Raw genomic sequence first — 15,221 nt, 5'->3', positions numbered from 1 at the left:
GAGTTGAGGATTTTGTGCATTTTCTCTTCCCCTCAACCACGACGGATTTTATAGCTCTAGCAATGGTCATACTCGGGAATTCCCTCCTTAAACACCTCAATATCTTTCTCCTCCTCTTGCACATCAAAGCACACCCTTGACCAAACTTTTGGACACTTTCCCAACACCTCCTTTTCTCAGCTCATCATTCATTTTGCTTGGTGTGTTGCTGTGCACCATTTTGGAATATCTTCTGATGTTAGAGGCTACGTATTAAACAGTAACTATAGTAGTTCAGAAATGAGTAAGACTTACCAAGAATATGTGTACTCTGAATCACTGAAAGATAAAAGCAAAAATAACATCAGACAGTGCACTGTTATATCTAATTAGTGTTATTTATTTTTTTAAATTCAGCACTTGCAATCATCGGGATTGGATAATTGATTGGATCAGTGCAATTTTACACTTGTACCCTGACCGTGCAAATTGCCTTAATTTAGTTCCTGAATTGGATATAATTTTTGGCATAGAAACAGACCATGTGATCCCATCGGATCGAAATCACTTTTTAATGATCCATGACATTGATTAATAAAATCAAGGGTACGTCCCTGGAGTCAGAAACAGAATTCATAATAAAAAAGAGGAACACAAGGAATTTTCCAGAAAATATCAGGCAGCCAAGAAGCCAATGAAGGTGAGGAACTAAAGGAAATTAGTGCTGGAGAAATTAAAGAAACCAGAAGTGAATCAGGTGCAGGGGATTTATAATTTGCATTACGGGACATTTAAGGAGATTATTGTGGAAGGAGTGAATGCACTGGTTATTATTTTTCAGAATTTCACATATTTTTACACTTAGTTCCCACCGATTTGAGGTTGGCAAACGTAATCACAGTCGGAAAATGGAGGGAGGGGGTACACAGGAAGCTACAGGCTAATTAGTCCACCCTTTGCTGCGGGGCAGGTGCCAGAAGCCATGAACACACAATGCCGGAGAAAATCAGCAGGTCAGTCAGCATCTATGGAAAGAAATAAACAGTCCACATTTCAGGCCAAGACCCTTCATCAGGGTGGGAAAGGAGAGGTAAAAGAAGCCAGTAGAAGGTGGTGGCCATCTGCAGAGTCTCTTGTGTTTGTGAGATCTCTGAAGCTCCTGAGCAAAATGACTTAACAACATACTTGGAAATATATCAAAGGGATTATACAAAGTCATCATGCATTTCTGGAAGGGAAAGTACAGCAGACCAAATGAATTTTTTAAAGTCTGTAATTAGTCTAACAATTGAATAGATAAAAGGAAAATCTAAGAGCCTTTTACAAGTCGCACATAAAACACAAACTGTTTTTTTTGGGTATGCAGGGATCAAAAGACAAAACTGATCAAAAGACAGCAGAGTGGCAATAAATGTGACTTCTGGGGGCAGCAGATGTTAATTTGTCATGTGCAACAATGATCAGTGTCAGCTATCCACAACATAGCAATGATTTAGATAAGAGAACCAAATGTAATGTTTCAAAGTTTACTGATGACACTAAAGAGTTTATGAGCCATGAAAGACTGCAAAGAAGCTTCAAGGGTGACTTTGATGTATTAAGTGAGTGGATAGGACATGGCAGATGCAATATAACAGGCTAAATGCGAAGTTATCTACTTTACAAGGAAAAACATAGGCAGACAGGAAGATAGCAAGAGATGGGTGATCTTGTACACATTCACTGAAAACAAAAAGGCAAGTGGGACATTGCCTTTCATTGCAGAATCAAGGATATTTTAAACTTGTAATTTTTTTTTAATAAGCATTTCAGGTTGTATACAGAATACATTCCCTGATATTAATCTGAACCATTGAATTTCATTTAGAGATCAGCACCATAGTGTCCGAGCAGCTCGTGCCATCCAATTACATCCATGTGACCAATTAGCCTACTAATCTGTGGGTTTATTTTTTGGAACGCGAGAGGAAACGGGAACACCAGGCGGAAACACACATGGTCAGGAGGAGAACGTACAAACTCCTTACCGAGAGCAGCGGGAGTTGAGCCCAGGTCACTGGCATTGTATTAGTGCACACCACCCCAAAACACAAAGACTGCTGTCTTGTTAAAATTTGACTGGGCAAGGCCTTGGTGAAATAACACTTAGATGTCTGTGTTCCATTTTCTATCATTTCCTAATCCCTCTTCCCTCACTTTTTCCCAGTTTCTGATTAAATAGACCTAATTTTTTTTTCTAATCATATCTGTGTAACAGCAAGTTGAGCTTCTCAATGAGTGAAAATTTTTTCAATGTTACTTTTTGTACTTAATAGTGACTAGCCAAGATTAATTACATTTTTCCTGTGAGTTAAAATATATTTCCTGCATCTACTTTATTGAAAATTTTCATAATTATGGAGAGCTCCAGCTTTTTGCCTATCAGGCCTTTCTAGTGACAGCCCAACCTATTCAGGTGTTGGACCTTAGCAGCTTCCAAGGTCCAAGGTGTCATGCACTATACTGAACAAGCCTAGTACACCAGTGGCTTTTCCTTCACAGACTCCACAAAAATGCCACTCTCGTGCAAGATCTGGGGTAATGCAAGGGTAAGAGTCAAAGGTCAACGGTGATTAATGGGAAGAGGGTTTGAATGAGGTTCAGTGGGAAGGGACAGGATTAGGAGAAGTTGTACTGACGTCAAGATGGTGGCCACGTGGATCTTCAGTGGTTGGAGAACAGATGAACTTGGTAGACGAGGATTTGGGGCTGTTTGCAACAGGTGGGGAAGGAACGGTCTCACTGATCAGAGGATGGCACAAATGGTAATTTGGTGATTGTGCACTTGGTGACCACAGCATATTTAGGTCAGCATGGTGCCTTTGGTGTGTCAGGCAAGAATTACAAGTCCATTGCGATCTTTTGTAGGGTGGATTAGGGGTGCAAGATAGTTTGGGAGGGGACAAAGCCTGAAGGAAAGCCAAAAAAGTACTCGAGATTATTAGATTAGATTAGTTTTAATTGTCAAGTGTACATCAAAATATACAGTGAAATGCGTCTCCATGCGTCCAGCAGCAACACAGCATGCCCAAGACTTACTAACCCTAACCATACATCTTTGGAATGTGGGAGGAAACCGGAGCTCCCAGAGGAAACCAGCGTGGTCACGGGCAGAACACACAAACTTCCTTACAGACTGCAGCAGGAATCCAACCCCGACCGGTGGTTGCTGGTGCTGTACAGCGACTGTGCTGACCACTACACTACTGTACCTGCACTAACATGGACCAACTTGAATCAGGCACCCGATAATTTCGTTGGTTCTTTCAATTTGCGTGGTTATTGGCAGTGAAAACACACAGCATTTAGAAATTACACAAGTGGTATCTGTAAATGACAGGCACTATATGTGAGATCTAACATGCTTTGGCACATTAAACTTACAGGCAATCCTGAACACAAACTGCAGATTTTTTGCAATTAGTCCTAATTAAAAGCATCTTTTTATTTTCTCTGGTTTGGTCTTACAGTGTAGGAAAATATGACACAACATAGTAATATTTATAGGCTTGGATATGCTTTATCATCCTTAACAATTTTCATTACGTGTTCAGGGAGGGGGGTTAAAGGAAATATAGTGGAAGTGGGTATATTGATTTTAAAAGTACTATTTAAGATGCTTCCAAGAAAAACAGTTTGTACATTGAACTGAGTGGGACGTGAACACAGGACAAAATACAAAGTGTGAGACAAAGAAATTACATCATGTCCCACGGCCACTTTTGTTTACTAAATGTACATTGGGTGTGCTTAGAAATTCTGGAACAAAATTGTAATTTCTGGATATCGTAAACTGTGCCTTGATACAATCTGTACAATGCTCCAGCTGAATTTGCGTGCAAATCAGATTGGTAACAATGACATTTAACAGAGAAAAATTGAGTAGCACATTTTTTAAAAATTATAAGAGGGAATGAAAAGTAGCCATATTTTAAACTTTGAGAAGAGGAATAAAGTTACCTGGATATGGGGATACATACATCATAAAAAAGTGACAAAGGAAAATATAAAATATTGTACATATTTTAAAAGGCAAATAAATTATCTTCAATCTAAGGGTCAGCGATCCAAAACATTGACTGTTTCTCTTTCTGAGTTTTTATGTCAGATTTCTACTATCCACTGAATTCTTAAGCTCCAAACGTAATCTTTGCCAAGTACAGAATGCAGAATGGGGTAACCTGGACCAAGACAACTTGTCTGTCTGGCAGTCAAAGCTGGTGCACACTGAAGGATGAAGTGGAAAGATCTAGATCATCAGAGTTCTTTAACTAAGCGTGCAGAGAAATTCCGGTGGAATTTAGTGAAGTTGGGCCAGTGAGCTGAGTGTGCAGTTTTGGCCTTATCCGAGGGAGGATGCTCCCTCTAAGGAAGATGCCGGCTGCATGATTGAGTGCTCGGTGAAGGACACCAATACTTTCTTGATGGTGGGGGAAGGGGATACAGTCAACATTTCTGGCCAAAACCCTTCCCCAGTCCTGCCTACATTGACTCTTTTCCATAGATGCTGCCTGACCTGCTGAGATCCTCCAGCATTTTGAGTATGCTGCTCAGTAAGAAAGCGAATGTATTTCTTGATGTAAAAAGGAATCAATGAGTATGAAAAGATGACACGAACTGCAATTTGAATTGACCAATCAACCGTCATCACAGTGATTGGTGAACTAAGAATGAAAGGGCCGATTACTTTGTCCTGTTCTGATTTCAATGTTTCCAAGTAGCTGGAAGGATACAACTAGTTAATAAAGCCCATTTTATATTTTCCCTTTTCAAACTAGAATAAGTATTACAGAACCTAGAAGCTCCACGTTGAAATTTTTTTGGCATTAAAATTATATTTGAGTCTTAGAAATGAATATCATGAAATGAACAAAATAATGGAAAGGCAAGACTAGAGAAAAAGTGTAAGTTTGACAGAAATACTGTTAGAACTCAGCCAATCATCTGTGAAAAGAGAACTCAGTTGAAATTTCGATCGGAGACTTCATCAGTTCTGGACTGTTATTGCCTCCAGTTCTGAGGAAGGCTCTTTGATGTGACACAATAACTGGTTTTGCTTTCCACAGACCTTGACTGACTGAAGAAGGTCTTCTAGCGTTTCTGCTTTTGTTTCAATTTCCAGCATCTGCAGTTTGAGAGTGCCATATAAAAGTATTCACCTCCCCCTTCAACCCTTTGCTCACATCAATGAGTATTATAACCAGGGATTTTGATCAATTTTACTAAGAATTGTTATCTGTGAATCACATGCACCTTTTTTCCACAATAGAGGCCAAGAATGGAAAACTGTAAAGCATGAAAAGCAGAAAAAATATTCAAAAACTGAAATGTCAGCAGTTCAAAAGTATTCATCCCCCTTTGCTCAGTATTTAGTTGAACCACCTCCTGCAACTATTATAGTCAGTAGTCTTTTTTGATAAACATCTATTAGCTTTGCACAGCGTGATGGAGCATGATTTGCCCATTCTTCCTTGCAAATTTGCTCAAGCTGCGCCAAGTTAGTTTGGGGAGAGGTGGTGAACAGCAATCTTGAGGTCTTGCCAGAGATGTTCAATCGGGTTACAGTCAGAACCAGTCAATGGCATCGATTTTCTTCATTTGAAGCCAATTTGTAGATTGCTCTACAGTGAGCTTTTGGTCGTTGTCTTGCTGACCGACAAATTTCTCCCCAGTTTAAGCTTTCCGGCCCAGCCTACCAAGTTTTTATCTAGGATCTCACTGCATTTAGCAGCATTCATCTTTCCATTAATTCTGACCAGGTTAACAGTTCCTAGTTCTGAAAAGCATCCCCATGGCATGATGCTACCTCCACCATATTTTACAGTAGGGATGGTAGTACATGGCTGATGTGCAGTATTAGATTTACAACACACGTACTGCCAAGTGTTGAGGCCAAAAAGTTCATTTTATCTGACCACAGGACCTTCTTCCATGTTTCTACAGTATCTTCTAAGTGATGCTTTGCAAAGTCTTTTTTTTAAAGCCAGGGATTCTTTCTTGCCACTCTTCCATAAACACTCTTTATTGCAAGGCCTTAGAAATTGTGGAGCCATGAGCTTCATCTCCATTTGCAGCTACTGACAGCTCCGTTCTCTCAGAGTGACTATTGATATCACAGTAGCTAGTGCCTTTCTTCTCCGGTGATTGAGTTCAGAGGAGGTGTCCTGACTTGGGCAGTGTTTATTTTTTCCACTTTTTCACAATGGACTGCACCGAGCACCAAGGTATGTTCAGTGCCTTTGAGATGGTTTTGTACCCTTCTCCAGATCTGTGCTTCTCTATAGTCATTTCCCTGACCTGCCTTCAGTGCTCTTTTGTCTTTATTTTGGATTGGTCTGTTGAAAATCTACCATACTGTTGGACCTTACTGAGAAATGGGCTATCTACCCAGCTGATCCTCCAATTTTCTACATCAATAAATTGGGTGAGTTGGTAAGGTGATATACAGTATTGTACCTGGGGGAAGTTAGTGTTGTAATTACAAAGGGTTGAACACTTCTTTAGCCTCACAGTTTTAGTTTGTAATTTTGAGTAAATTATTGACAGGATTTGGAGTTTCTCTTTTGCTTTCACATGACACACAATGCTTTGCAGATTAGTTAAATAAAACTGTACGTCGATATATTTTAAACTTAGAAAATGAGACAGTTCAATGTGAAAGTAGTTGGGGAGGTTGAGTACCTTTTCAGGGCACTGTATTTGTTTTGCTATAAAAGAATTATCACTATCTTAAACTGGAAGTTTCAAAGGGTTCCATAGCTATAAGGATCACCCATCAAATGATGAAATTGGTGCTATTTATGTACTATGTAACTGGTAAGTCACGCTGTTTCAACATTCCCACTGCCTGCAACAGCAAAATAACTGCATTTATCCACTAGTTGAACATAAGCAGAGGGGTAGCATTGTGTAATTCCCCAGGAAGTGAATTCACCAATTTTATACGCTTTAGAAAAGAAAGGTTATTCTAAGATCACCACAATATTTGCCCGTGTTCATGCTCCAGCATTTCAAAAGAATTATAACAGCACAAGATCAGTACCTTCCTCAATAACAAAGTCATCTGAGATGGGCACTATTTCTTCCAGTGATACATCCTCTGCAATGACCGGCATTCTTCTGTGAGAGTACATAAAAATACTAAAAATAAAAAGAAAGTTCATGTTTAGAATATGAATTTATTCAAGTAATGGTAAAACAATAAATGTCATATTTTTCTTTAAAATCCATTCCCAAAAATGACTTCAAGGTCACAGTCTTTTCGGGAGCCTTGCTTGCATGGTGGGTGCTGGTGGTGGGGGGGGGGGGTGGGGGTCTGATGCTCTCTGCTGGAATAAGAGGGGGGAGGAGAAGGGGGAGGGGGAGGGTTAACGCCTTGCTGCTGTTTGTGCATGGGAGGAGGGAATGGTCTTTTGGGGTTCTGACATTTTCTGTCATTCATTCTTGTGATTTTTCTTCTGTTTCATGGATGTTTGTGAAGAGCAAGAATTTCCGGTTGTATACCGGGTAGATTCCCTTATATTATATGGAACTTGAATCATTGAAAATGTGGTTTACACAGTAAAGGCCAGTATTTAGTGTCTCCCCCTAGTTAAGCAGAGAAGATTTCTTTTGACTTGAAAGAACTGAGTCGCTTCCTTTGATCCAATCAGAAATCAACAGCATAAAGGGGTGAATAACACTTTGCTCAGCCTGATAAAGACAGTGGATTCTTCCTTCAAAGTGCATGAATGAACAAGTTACATTTTCAGACAAAACAGCAGCAGAATTGTGGTCACTTTTACCATGATCAGAACTCCAAGTACAAATCAACACACACAAAATACTGATGGAATTCAGCAGATCAGGGAGGTACCTGTGGAAATGAATAGACAGTCGACATTTCAACTGTCTGTTCATTTCCATAGACGCTGCCTGACCTGACCAGCTCCTCCATCACTTTGTGTGTGTTGTTTTGGATTTCCAACATCTGCAGACTTTCTTATGTTTCAAATGTAAATTTCCATTTTACTAAAGTAAAAATTCAGCCTATGTTCTATCTAGATGACACCTTTATGCTTTTTAAATATCACTTTACTGATATAGCTTCTGTAGTAACAAATCCAATAATATTTCATAAAATTGAGCTTTATTTCCATATTGCAAAAGTTTGTCACAGCCTCTTGAAATGTAATGGGAGATTATTTTGGTGGAAGTTCCTTGTAAGCGGGAAAACACACTTGAATTGTTTTGTAAAGTCATCCTAAAAGGATGAAAGGGATCAGAAGCAGATTCAAAGTCAAAGGTCAACGTGAAGCTTATTGTCATATTGGGATTAGAGTTGTCAATGATTCGTGTAGGTCAGTGGACGTGTGCTCAGAAATTTGGGGAAGAATATTTAAATTTCCAGGTATAAAGATGAGCTTCATGCAAACTACAATGATTGTAGAAGGCATTAAAGAGAGGGAATGATTGGGACTTGCGAGGTCATGAGCAGAGGGGAAAACAAAAGAATCGTGTCAGTCAGGGACTGTGAACTCGAGGAGACAGAGCTGGAATAAATTGAAAGGAACCAAGCTGCTCAGGAAGGTTTGCATAAAGATGCAGCAATCTACAACATACTGCTGTGAGGATCAGTTTCTTCCGCCAATGCTCCAAATGATCACTAACGCATGCAGCTCATCCAGCATGGAAATGCATCATTTATGCAAGTATGATTTATGGCGGGAAGGACCAGAAGTTGAACACTTAGACACAAAAACAACCCTAGTAACGTGGAAAACAGAAGTTCACCTTGAAGTAACTGCTCATTCTCACTGCTCCACCCAATGTAGTTCAACGTTAACTTACGGCTGTCTTGCAAAAGAAGATGGGAGTCCTGACTTCACAATCTACCCAGTCTACCCAGTCATGATCTTACTCTTCATTGTTTACCTGCATTGCACTCTCTCTGTAACTGTTACACTTTATTCTGCAATATTATTGCTTCACCTTTTTCTATCTCAATGCACTGTGTAATCATTTGATCTGTACATAAAGTGCAAGATACAGTCAAAAGCTTGTGTGACAATACTAAGACAATGCCAATTACTTTTTGTTATTAAATTGAAAGCAGAGTTAGTGAAACTATTTCCATGTGATTGAAATTTACAATGATTACTTATAGAACATCAAGCATTACAGCACAGTACAGGCCCTTCAGCCCATCATAATGTGCCGACCTTTTAAACTACTCTGGGGTCAATCTAACCCCTCCCTCCCATGTAACCCTCCATTTTCCTGTTTAAGAGTCTCTTAAACATCCCTAATGTACCTCAGCAGGTCGGGCAGCATCCGTGGGAACAGTGGACGCTGCCCGACCTGCTGAGTTCCTCCAGCTTGTTTGTACGTGTTGATTTGACCACAGCATCTCCTAATGTATCTGCCTCTTCCACAACCACTAGCAGCATATTTAGTACGCCCACCACTCTGTGTAAAAAAACCCTACCTCTCTCTCATTTTCCGCTACATTTTCCTCCAATCGCATTGAAATGATGCCCCAGTGTATTAGGAATTTCCACCCTGGGAAAACGTCTCTGGCAGTCCACTTAAACTATGCCTCTTATCATCTTGGACACCTCTACTGAGTCATCTCTCATCTTCTTCAGCTTCAAAGAGAAAAGCCCAAGCTTGCTCAGTATATCCATCCGCAAAGTGAACTCCCGTTATATTAGAATTGGTAGTTTCTTAATATAGGGCTCTTCTAAACTAGCGCAAATTGATTCATTTTCATTCATATATTACGCTTAAATTTATCACAGATAGATAACAAACCAACCCACTGGACAAGACCAAGGCAGCCTACAAAATCCAACGCAGGGACTGCAGCAGATGTTACGTTGGCCAAACTGGGAGAAAACTATCCACAAGCAACCATGAACATCAACCGGCTGTAAAGCTGCGTGACCAACTCTCCCTAGTCTCTAATCACAGAGATCGAGAGGGGCACAAATCCAACTGGGCATCAGTGAAAGTCATGGCGCAAGCCAACACGTGGCAAGCAAGAGAATCCGAGAAGCACGGCTTCCAACAAACAATTCTATAAACAGACACATAGACCACAATCCCACTTATAAGACAACATGGGCAAAATTTCAGACAATCCACAGAGTTTGGCATGCAACCAGTGACAAGACCCCAATCCCTGGGTCACAACTGAGTTTCTGTAATAACGACCAATCAACTGATTGACAAGTATTTAAAAGCCAAGCAACTGAAGGAGACACCACAAGTGAACAGCACCACCGATGATGTCCCCTTGGATGGTCACAAAATGCTTGTAAACGGATTGCCAAGATCGGAGAGCAACTCAACCCAACCATCTACCTCCTGGGCTACACATTTTCTGAGTTATTTCCAACAAATGAATCACTTGAAGCTCCACGGTAAAATTAACGGAGTTAGGCCCTAAAAAATAAAGAAGCATTAAACAAAAACTGAAGGGCTACAGTTCTGTTTGAGGATGGTTAAATTGCATTGAACCACAGAGTAATTGAGCATCAATTGCTGATGAACAGAATCCTCCCATTTTTAATAACAGTCAGCTTAATAATCCTGTGGAGGAAGCAAAACTTATTATCCATGGTTACACGGCTGAAATTATCCTTGGAAGATCAGAGGTCTAATTCAGTGCAACTTCATAATATTGCTCATGATGTTAAATTTGGATTGCCGTCTTCAACCATATTTCTGAAAGCCCGAATTTGCTGCTCTTTGTTAATTCTGAAAGGCTGCATCACAGGGTGACTGCTACAGAGGCAAAACTTAAAGGGAGTAACAATAGGCGAGAACTTCGAAAACAAAAGAACTTACGCAAACTCACTGCTGCACTTCACAAGTCCTATTATACGGCTTTCATTTGATTCTCCAATTAACGCAATGCCTTGCAACGCATGCAGAAAATGTTAAGGGAAAAGAGAAGTTTCAATGCAATTTTCAAATTAAAGTCCTGTCAACAGCTTTCAAATTATTGTAAATATACATATCACTAGAAACAGGTCATACTCATGATCGTCTGATTCATCTGAACCTTCCCTTGATGTTATGTGACAGAGCTAATATAGCCACTACTTCACAGCACCAGAGACCAAGGTTCTGTCCTGACCTTTGGTGCGGTCTATGCGGAGTCTGCATGCTTCTGCTGTGATCCTCTCACCCTCCCACATCCCGAGGACGTTCAGGCTGATAGGGTAGTAGGCTGTTGCAAATTGCCCTGAGCGAGTAGGTGAGCGGTAGGATTGAAGGAGAGAGGAAGGGAATAAAGGAAAATTAAAAACTGGGAATAGCATGTCATTAATGCAAATGGGTAGCTGATAGCATGGATGGCAGGTCAGAATCTTCATTCCATGATGTATCTCTCTGTGCCTCTATTAAGAAAGCCTGGGAAAAAACCCAAGAGAGGCACAGTGAGATAAAATCCTGTTGCCCACATAGGGATGGCCTGTTACCTTGCTGCTATTTAACCAATACCACAGCCAGCAAAGACTTCCCACATAATGCAAACCATGCTTTTTGTACAAATATTATATGGACTGTCTATTTTAGGTGCCAGCACTGATAAGAATCAGTAAGCAATATGAATCAGGAACTTTTGAGAATATACCGGTATATTGTACATGAATTAATCATTTTAAGTATAGTGACTATATTTAAACTTTCTATTCAAATTTCCAGACTTCCCTTTTCTGCTTGTTGGTCACAAAGTAACACTGAGGGAAAACAAACTGCACCCTCTCCTGAATGCAAGCTGGAACACAAAATGAGGGAGGCTTATAATTAAAAGAAAGGGGAGGAGAAATAATTTGGTTATTAAAATGTGATTTTCGATAATGATCCTCTGTTGGAGGCTCAGGAGAAGATGGTGACTTAATTCCAAACATTAAACCGCTTCCAAACGAAATGAACTCCAATAAGCATTGAATCAGCCTCAAAGACAGTGAACAACCAAACTTTAAACCATAACCCAAAAGTTCTGATCTCACAACCATTCAACCCATCTCTTCAGTATCATCTATCTGTATTTGCCACAGTAAAAAAAAACACCTATGGATGTCTCACTGCCATTTCCTGCACGTTTCTCACACTCATCAGTCCCCCACATATGAACATTTAGTAAAAAACAACGCCACATCCCAATACATTAATCTCCCCACAGCCACAAAAATCAGAATCGGAACTCTGAAATATCAACTGACCTCTTAACAAGTAACCAGATACCAACAGAACAACGCCCATCCCCAGAAACTAACCTCCACCCAAAGTCAGCCACAGATCAAACGACAGTAAGTTTCCACAATTTGCTATCTGACCATTGGAAGTCCCATGCTTCACCGTATTTTACCCATCACCCCCAACTGCATGCTTCCTTGTGATGGACAAGTCTTGGGGAGTTGATATTTCATGTGGGACAAATGAAGGGTCTTAACCCTAAACGCCATTTCCCACCTCAGATGTTGCCTGACCTGCTGAGTTCCTCCAGTTCTTTGTGTCTCCTCAGGACTGAACTGGAGTCCAGTTCCCGCTCGCTACGTTTAATGCAGAATTTAGTACAGTATACCACTCTGGCATATAAAAAAAACACAACTAAAAGTGTGCTGGGGAAGTGAAATAACATACAACAGTCTGTAAAAATCCACACAGCCACCAGAGTCCGTGCACACAAGCTTATCGGGGCTTTTCCCACAGCAAATCGGGCAATGGCTGTGGGGCGATAAGTTTCAGGACGTCGCGCCAGCCATGGCTTTGATGGCCTGTGCCCCTCACAGGTGGGATTTAAAGATAGATTCTACTCTCCTCTCAGCTACCCCCGCCCCGGACAAGTCTCCCTGGTTGTCCGGGGATGACCGACGGGGAAATTAGTTGAAGAACTCTCTCCTACCCACACCCATAGCCCCTCCACCCGCCTTCCTCGGCCGCAAGGATACTGCCCGACACTGGTGCCCCGGCGCCAGCGTGGCCTGCACCAATCCCGACTGGTCCATGGCGACCCGGGCCCCGGTTCAGTCTGCTCGGTCACGGCGGTCCCAAGCCCCCGGCGCCTCATCCCCCGGGGCTGCAGCGAGCCCGGCTCCGCTACAAGCTCCCACTCCGACCTCCTGACAGCCGACCGTCCTTCCTCTGGGGTCTGACCGCACCCTCTTGCTGGTATGGCCCTCGCGAGCTCTTTCGGCCCGGTTGTCTGATTCTGTTCCGCTGCTTCGTTGCGATTCTCTCCCGTCTTTGCTCCCTCTTCGGACGAGTTCTGCGGTTTTGTTAGCGAGCTGTTCTTTTGGCTTCCTTTTTTTTAAAATCGTATTTTCCTCTACTCTTGCTAAACCCTGGCAATCTTGCAATCAGGGAACGAATAATCCCTGAGTTCAGCTGCCACGTTTGACTCTGGACGCCAAACCGCGTCTGGGCAGCTGGAAATCGGACTAATCTTGCCCCGCACCGTTGTGACCGTTATCTTCAGTGTTGACATTATATTCCATTTCTGTCCGGGAACAGCGTGCCATAAAGACGTCGTGACGTTGCTTGTCGGTAAAACAGTAAAGGGAGAGTACCCTGACTGTAATGTCAGCGCTCCGCTTCGGGCAATCCCGATATCCCGCTGTTACTTTGGAAAAAGTGCCACAGTATGTTTCATCCTTTCAATGAGTCACTCGGCTGAAACCAGCAACCAACAGAACCATCGCAGTGCAGTGCCTCCTGTTGCATCCCAGCGGGATCAAAATGATATCAGGAATTAATTCACCTCGTTTTGCCTGTGCAACAGAAAGAGGCAAGGAGAGGTGAATTTATGACTGGTGTCACTTTCCCGTATTTCAGTTTGTAGCCTGTTCACTATTATACATTAACCCTTGAAATATTACTGCTGGACATTTAAAACAAATATATATAGCTTCAGTTGTAATCTCAGAATGTTACTGGGTGCCTTATTGCCAATGAAAAGTTTCCAAAGTGAAAATATATTTAACACATGTAAATGTTATTACCTCCATTTCTGAGGAAAGGTCCCTTGACCTGAACCTTAACTGTTTTCTCTTTCCACAGATGCTGTGTGACTGTTCTTCCTGCATTTTCTGTGTTTTGTTGGAATCAGGTTTATTATCACAGGCATGTGACGTGAAATTTGTTAACTTAGCAGCAGCAGTTCAATGCAATATATAAAAAATAAAATAATAATAATAATAAGTAAATTAATTACAGTATGTGTATATTGAATAGATTTAAAATTGTGCAAAATCCCAGAAGTACAACATAGGTTTTAAAAAGTGAGGTAGTGTCCAAGGGTTCAATCTCAATGTCCATTTTGGAATCGGATGTATGTAGTACACAAACCTGGGATTCGTATTCCCAGAGACAACCATGAAACAAATCAAACCACAGAAAAATATCAAACCTCCCCAACGCACAAAAAATAATCATGCAAATGACAAAAAGAAGAGATATAAAACCCTAAAGCAGAAGAGTCTGTGCATATTCAGTTCATTTCAGGCGAGCGCAGTGTAATTCGCTATCTGCAGGCCGCCCCGATCAAAATTGCCCAAAACAGCAACAGAGAAAAGAACGACCAGAAGCACATCAAGGTCCAATCCACAAACCGCGTTGGTTAAACCTTGCCCAAGAGTTTAATCTTCTCATGGAAATGCATGAAGGCGCTGCATCAGTCAGAACTTTTCCACATCGCTCGTAGAACCCGGCAACAGAGATCAGAGGCATCAACAGGTCATAGTTCTGAGGGGGAGGGTGATATTGAAAGGAGGAGTCAGTGCATTTTGTTCGCATCATGTCAGGCTGGGTGTAAGTTTGGTAACTTCGTTGCCTCAGGATGCAGGGACTGGTTAAAAAAGGGGATTGCATTAAATTCATAAGCATCATTGCAGGATTCTTGAAGCATGAGAAATTAGGGTACAGGATCTAAATTTGAATGCATCGTTTGGATTTGTACAGCATTTAAGAAATAGCAGTCCTTGGTATATCTGATATCTGCTGCTGAAAAGCAAGAAACATTGCAATATAGATATTTAACAAAATAATCTTCCCAGGGATATTCAAACTGCTGGTGTTAAGTAAAGCCCAGAGCCAGTGTTACTGAATAGTAAAATTATTACTGGTCTTCATGATGATTTTGAAATATCATCCTATGTCAACTGTTTGTGTCCTCACAGATTAGTGAGCCCTTCAGAATTTGACCTCAGATGGGT

The 15,221-nt window shown here is 41.2% G+C and overlaps 1 protein-coding gene across 2 annotated transcripts in view; it reads right to left on the bottom strand.

Annotated features, from left to right (window-relative positions):
• Positions 1-13,496, bottom strand: part of inpp5b (inositol polyphosphate-5-phosphatase B) — a 194,884-nt gene extending 181,388 nt beyond the window's left edge. The window contains exons 1-4 of one of the 2 annotated variants that reach the window (XM_059954331.1): positions 12,961-13,496; positions 10,849-10,929; positions 7,061-7,158; positions 295-318 (exon numbers count right to left, since the gene is read on the bottom strand). In XM_059954331.1, coding sequence (XP_059810314.1) covers positions 295-318; positions 7,061-7,158; positions 10,849-10,929; positions 12,961-13,016 — 259 coding nt within the window. In that variant the 5' untranslated portion in view covers positions 13,017-13,496. Of the gene's footprint in view, positions 1-294; positions 319-7,060; positions 7,159-9,484; positions 9,513-10,848; positions 10,930-12,960 lie in introns of those variants that run through there. The other variant, XM_059954328.1, reaches the window with a different exon arrangement.
• Positions 13,497-15,221: the final 1,725 nt, after the last annotated feature.

This window comes from Hypanus sabinus, chromosome 30, assembly GCF_030144855.1.
Source record: "Hypanus sabinus isolate sHypSab1 chromosome 30, sHypSab1.hap1, whole genome shotgun sequence".
NCBI lineage: Eukaryota > Metazoa > Chordata > Chondrichthyes > Myliobatiformes > Dasyatidae > Hypanus > Hypanus sabinus.
This window is presented reverse-complemented; position numbering and strand designations above follow the sequence as displayed.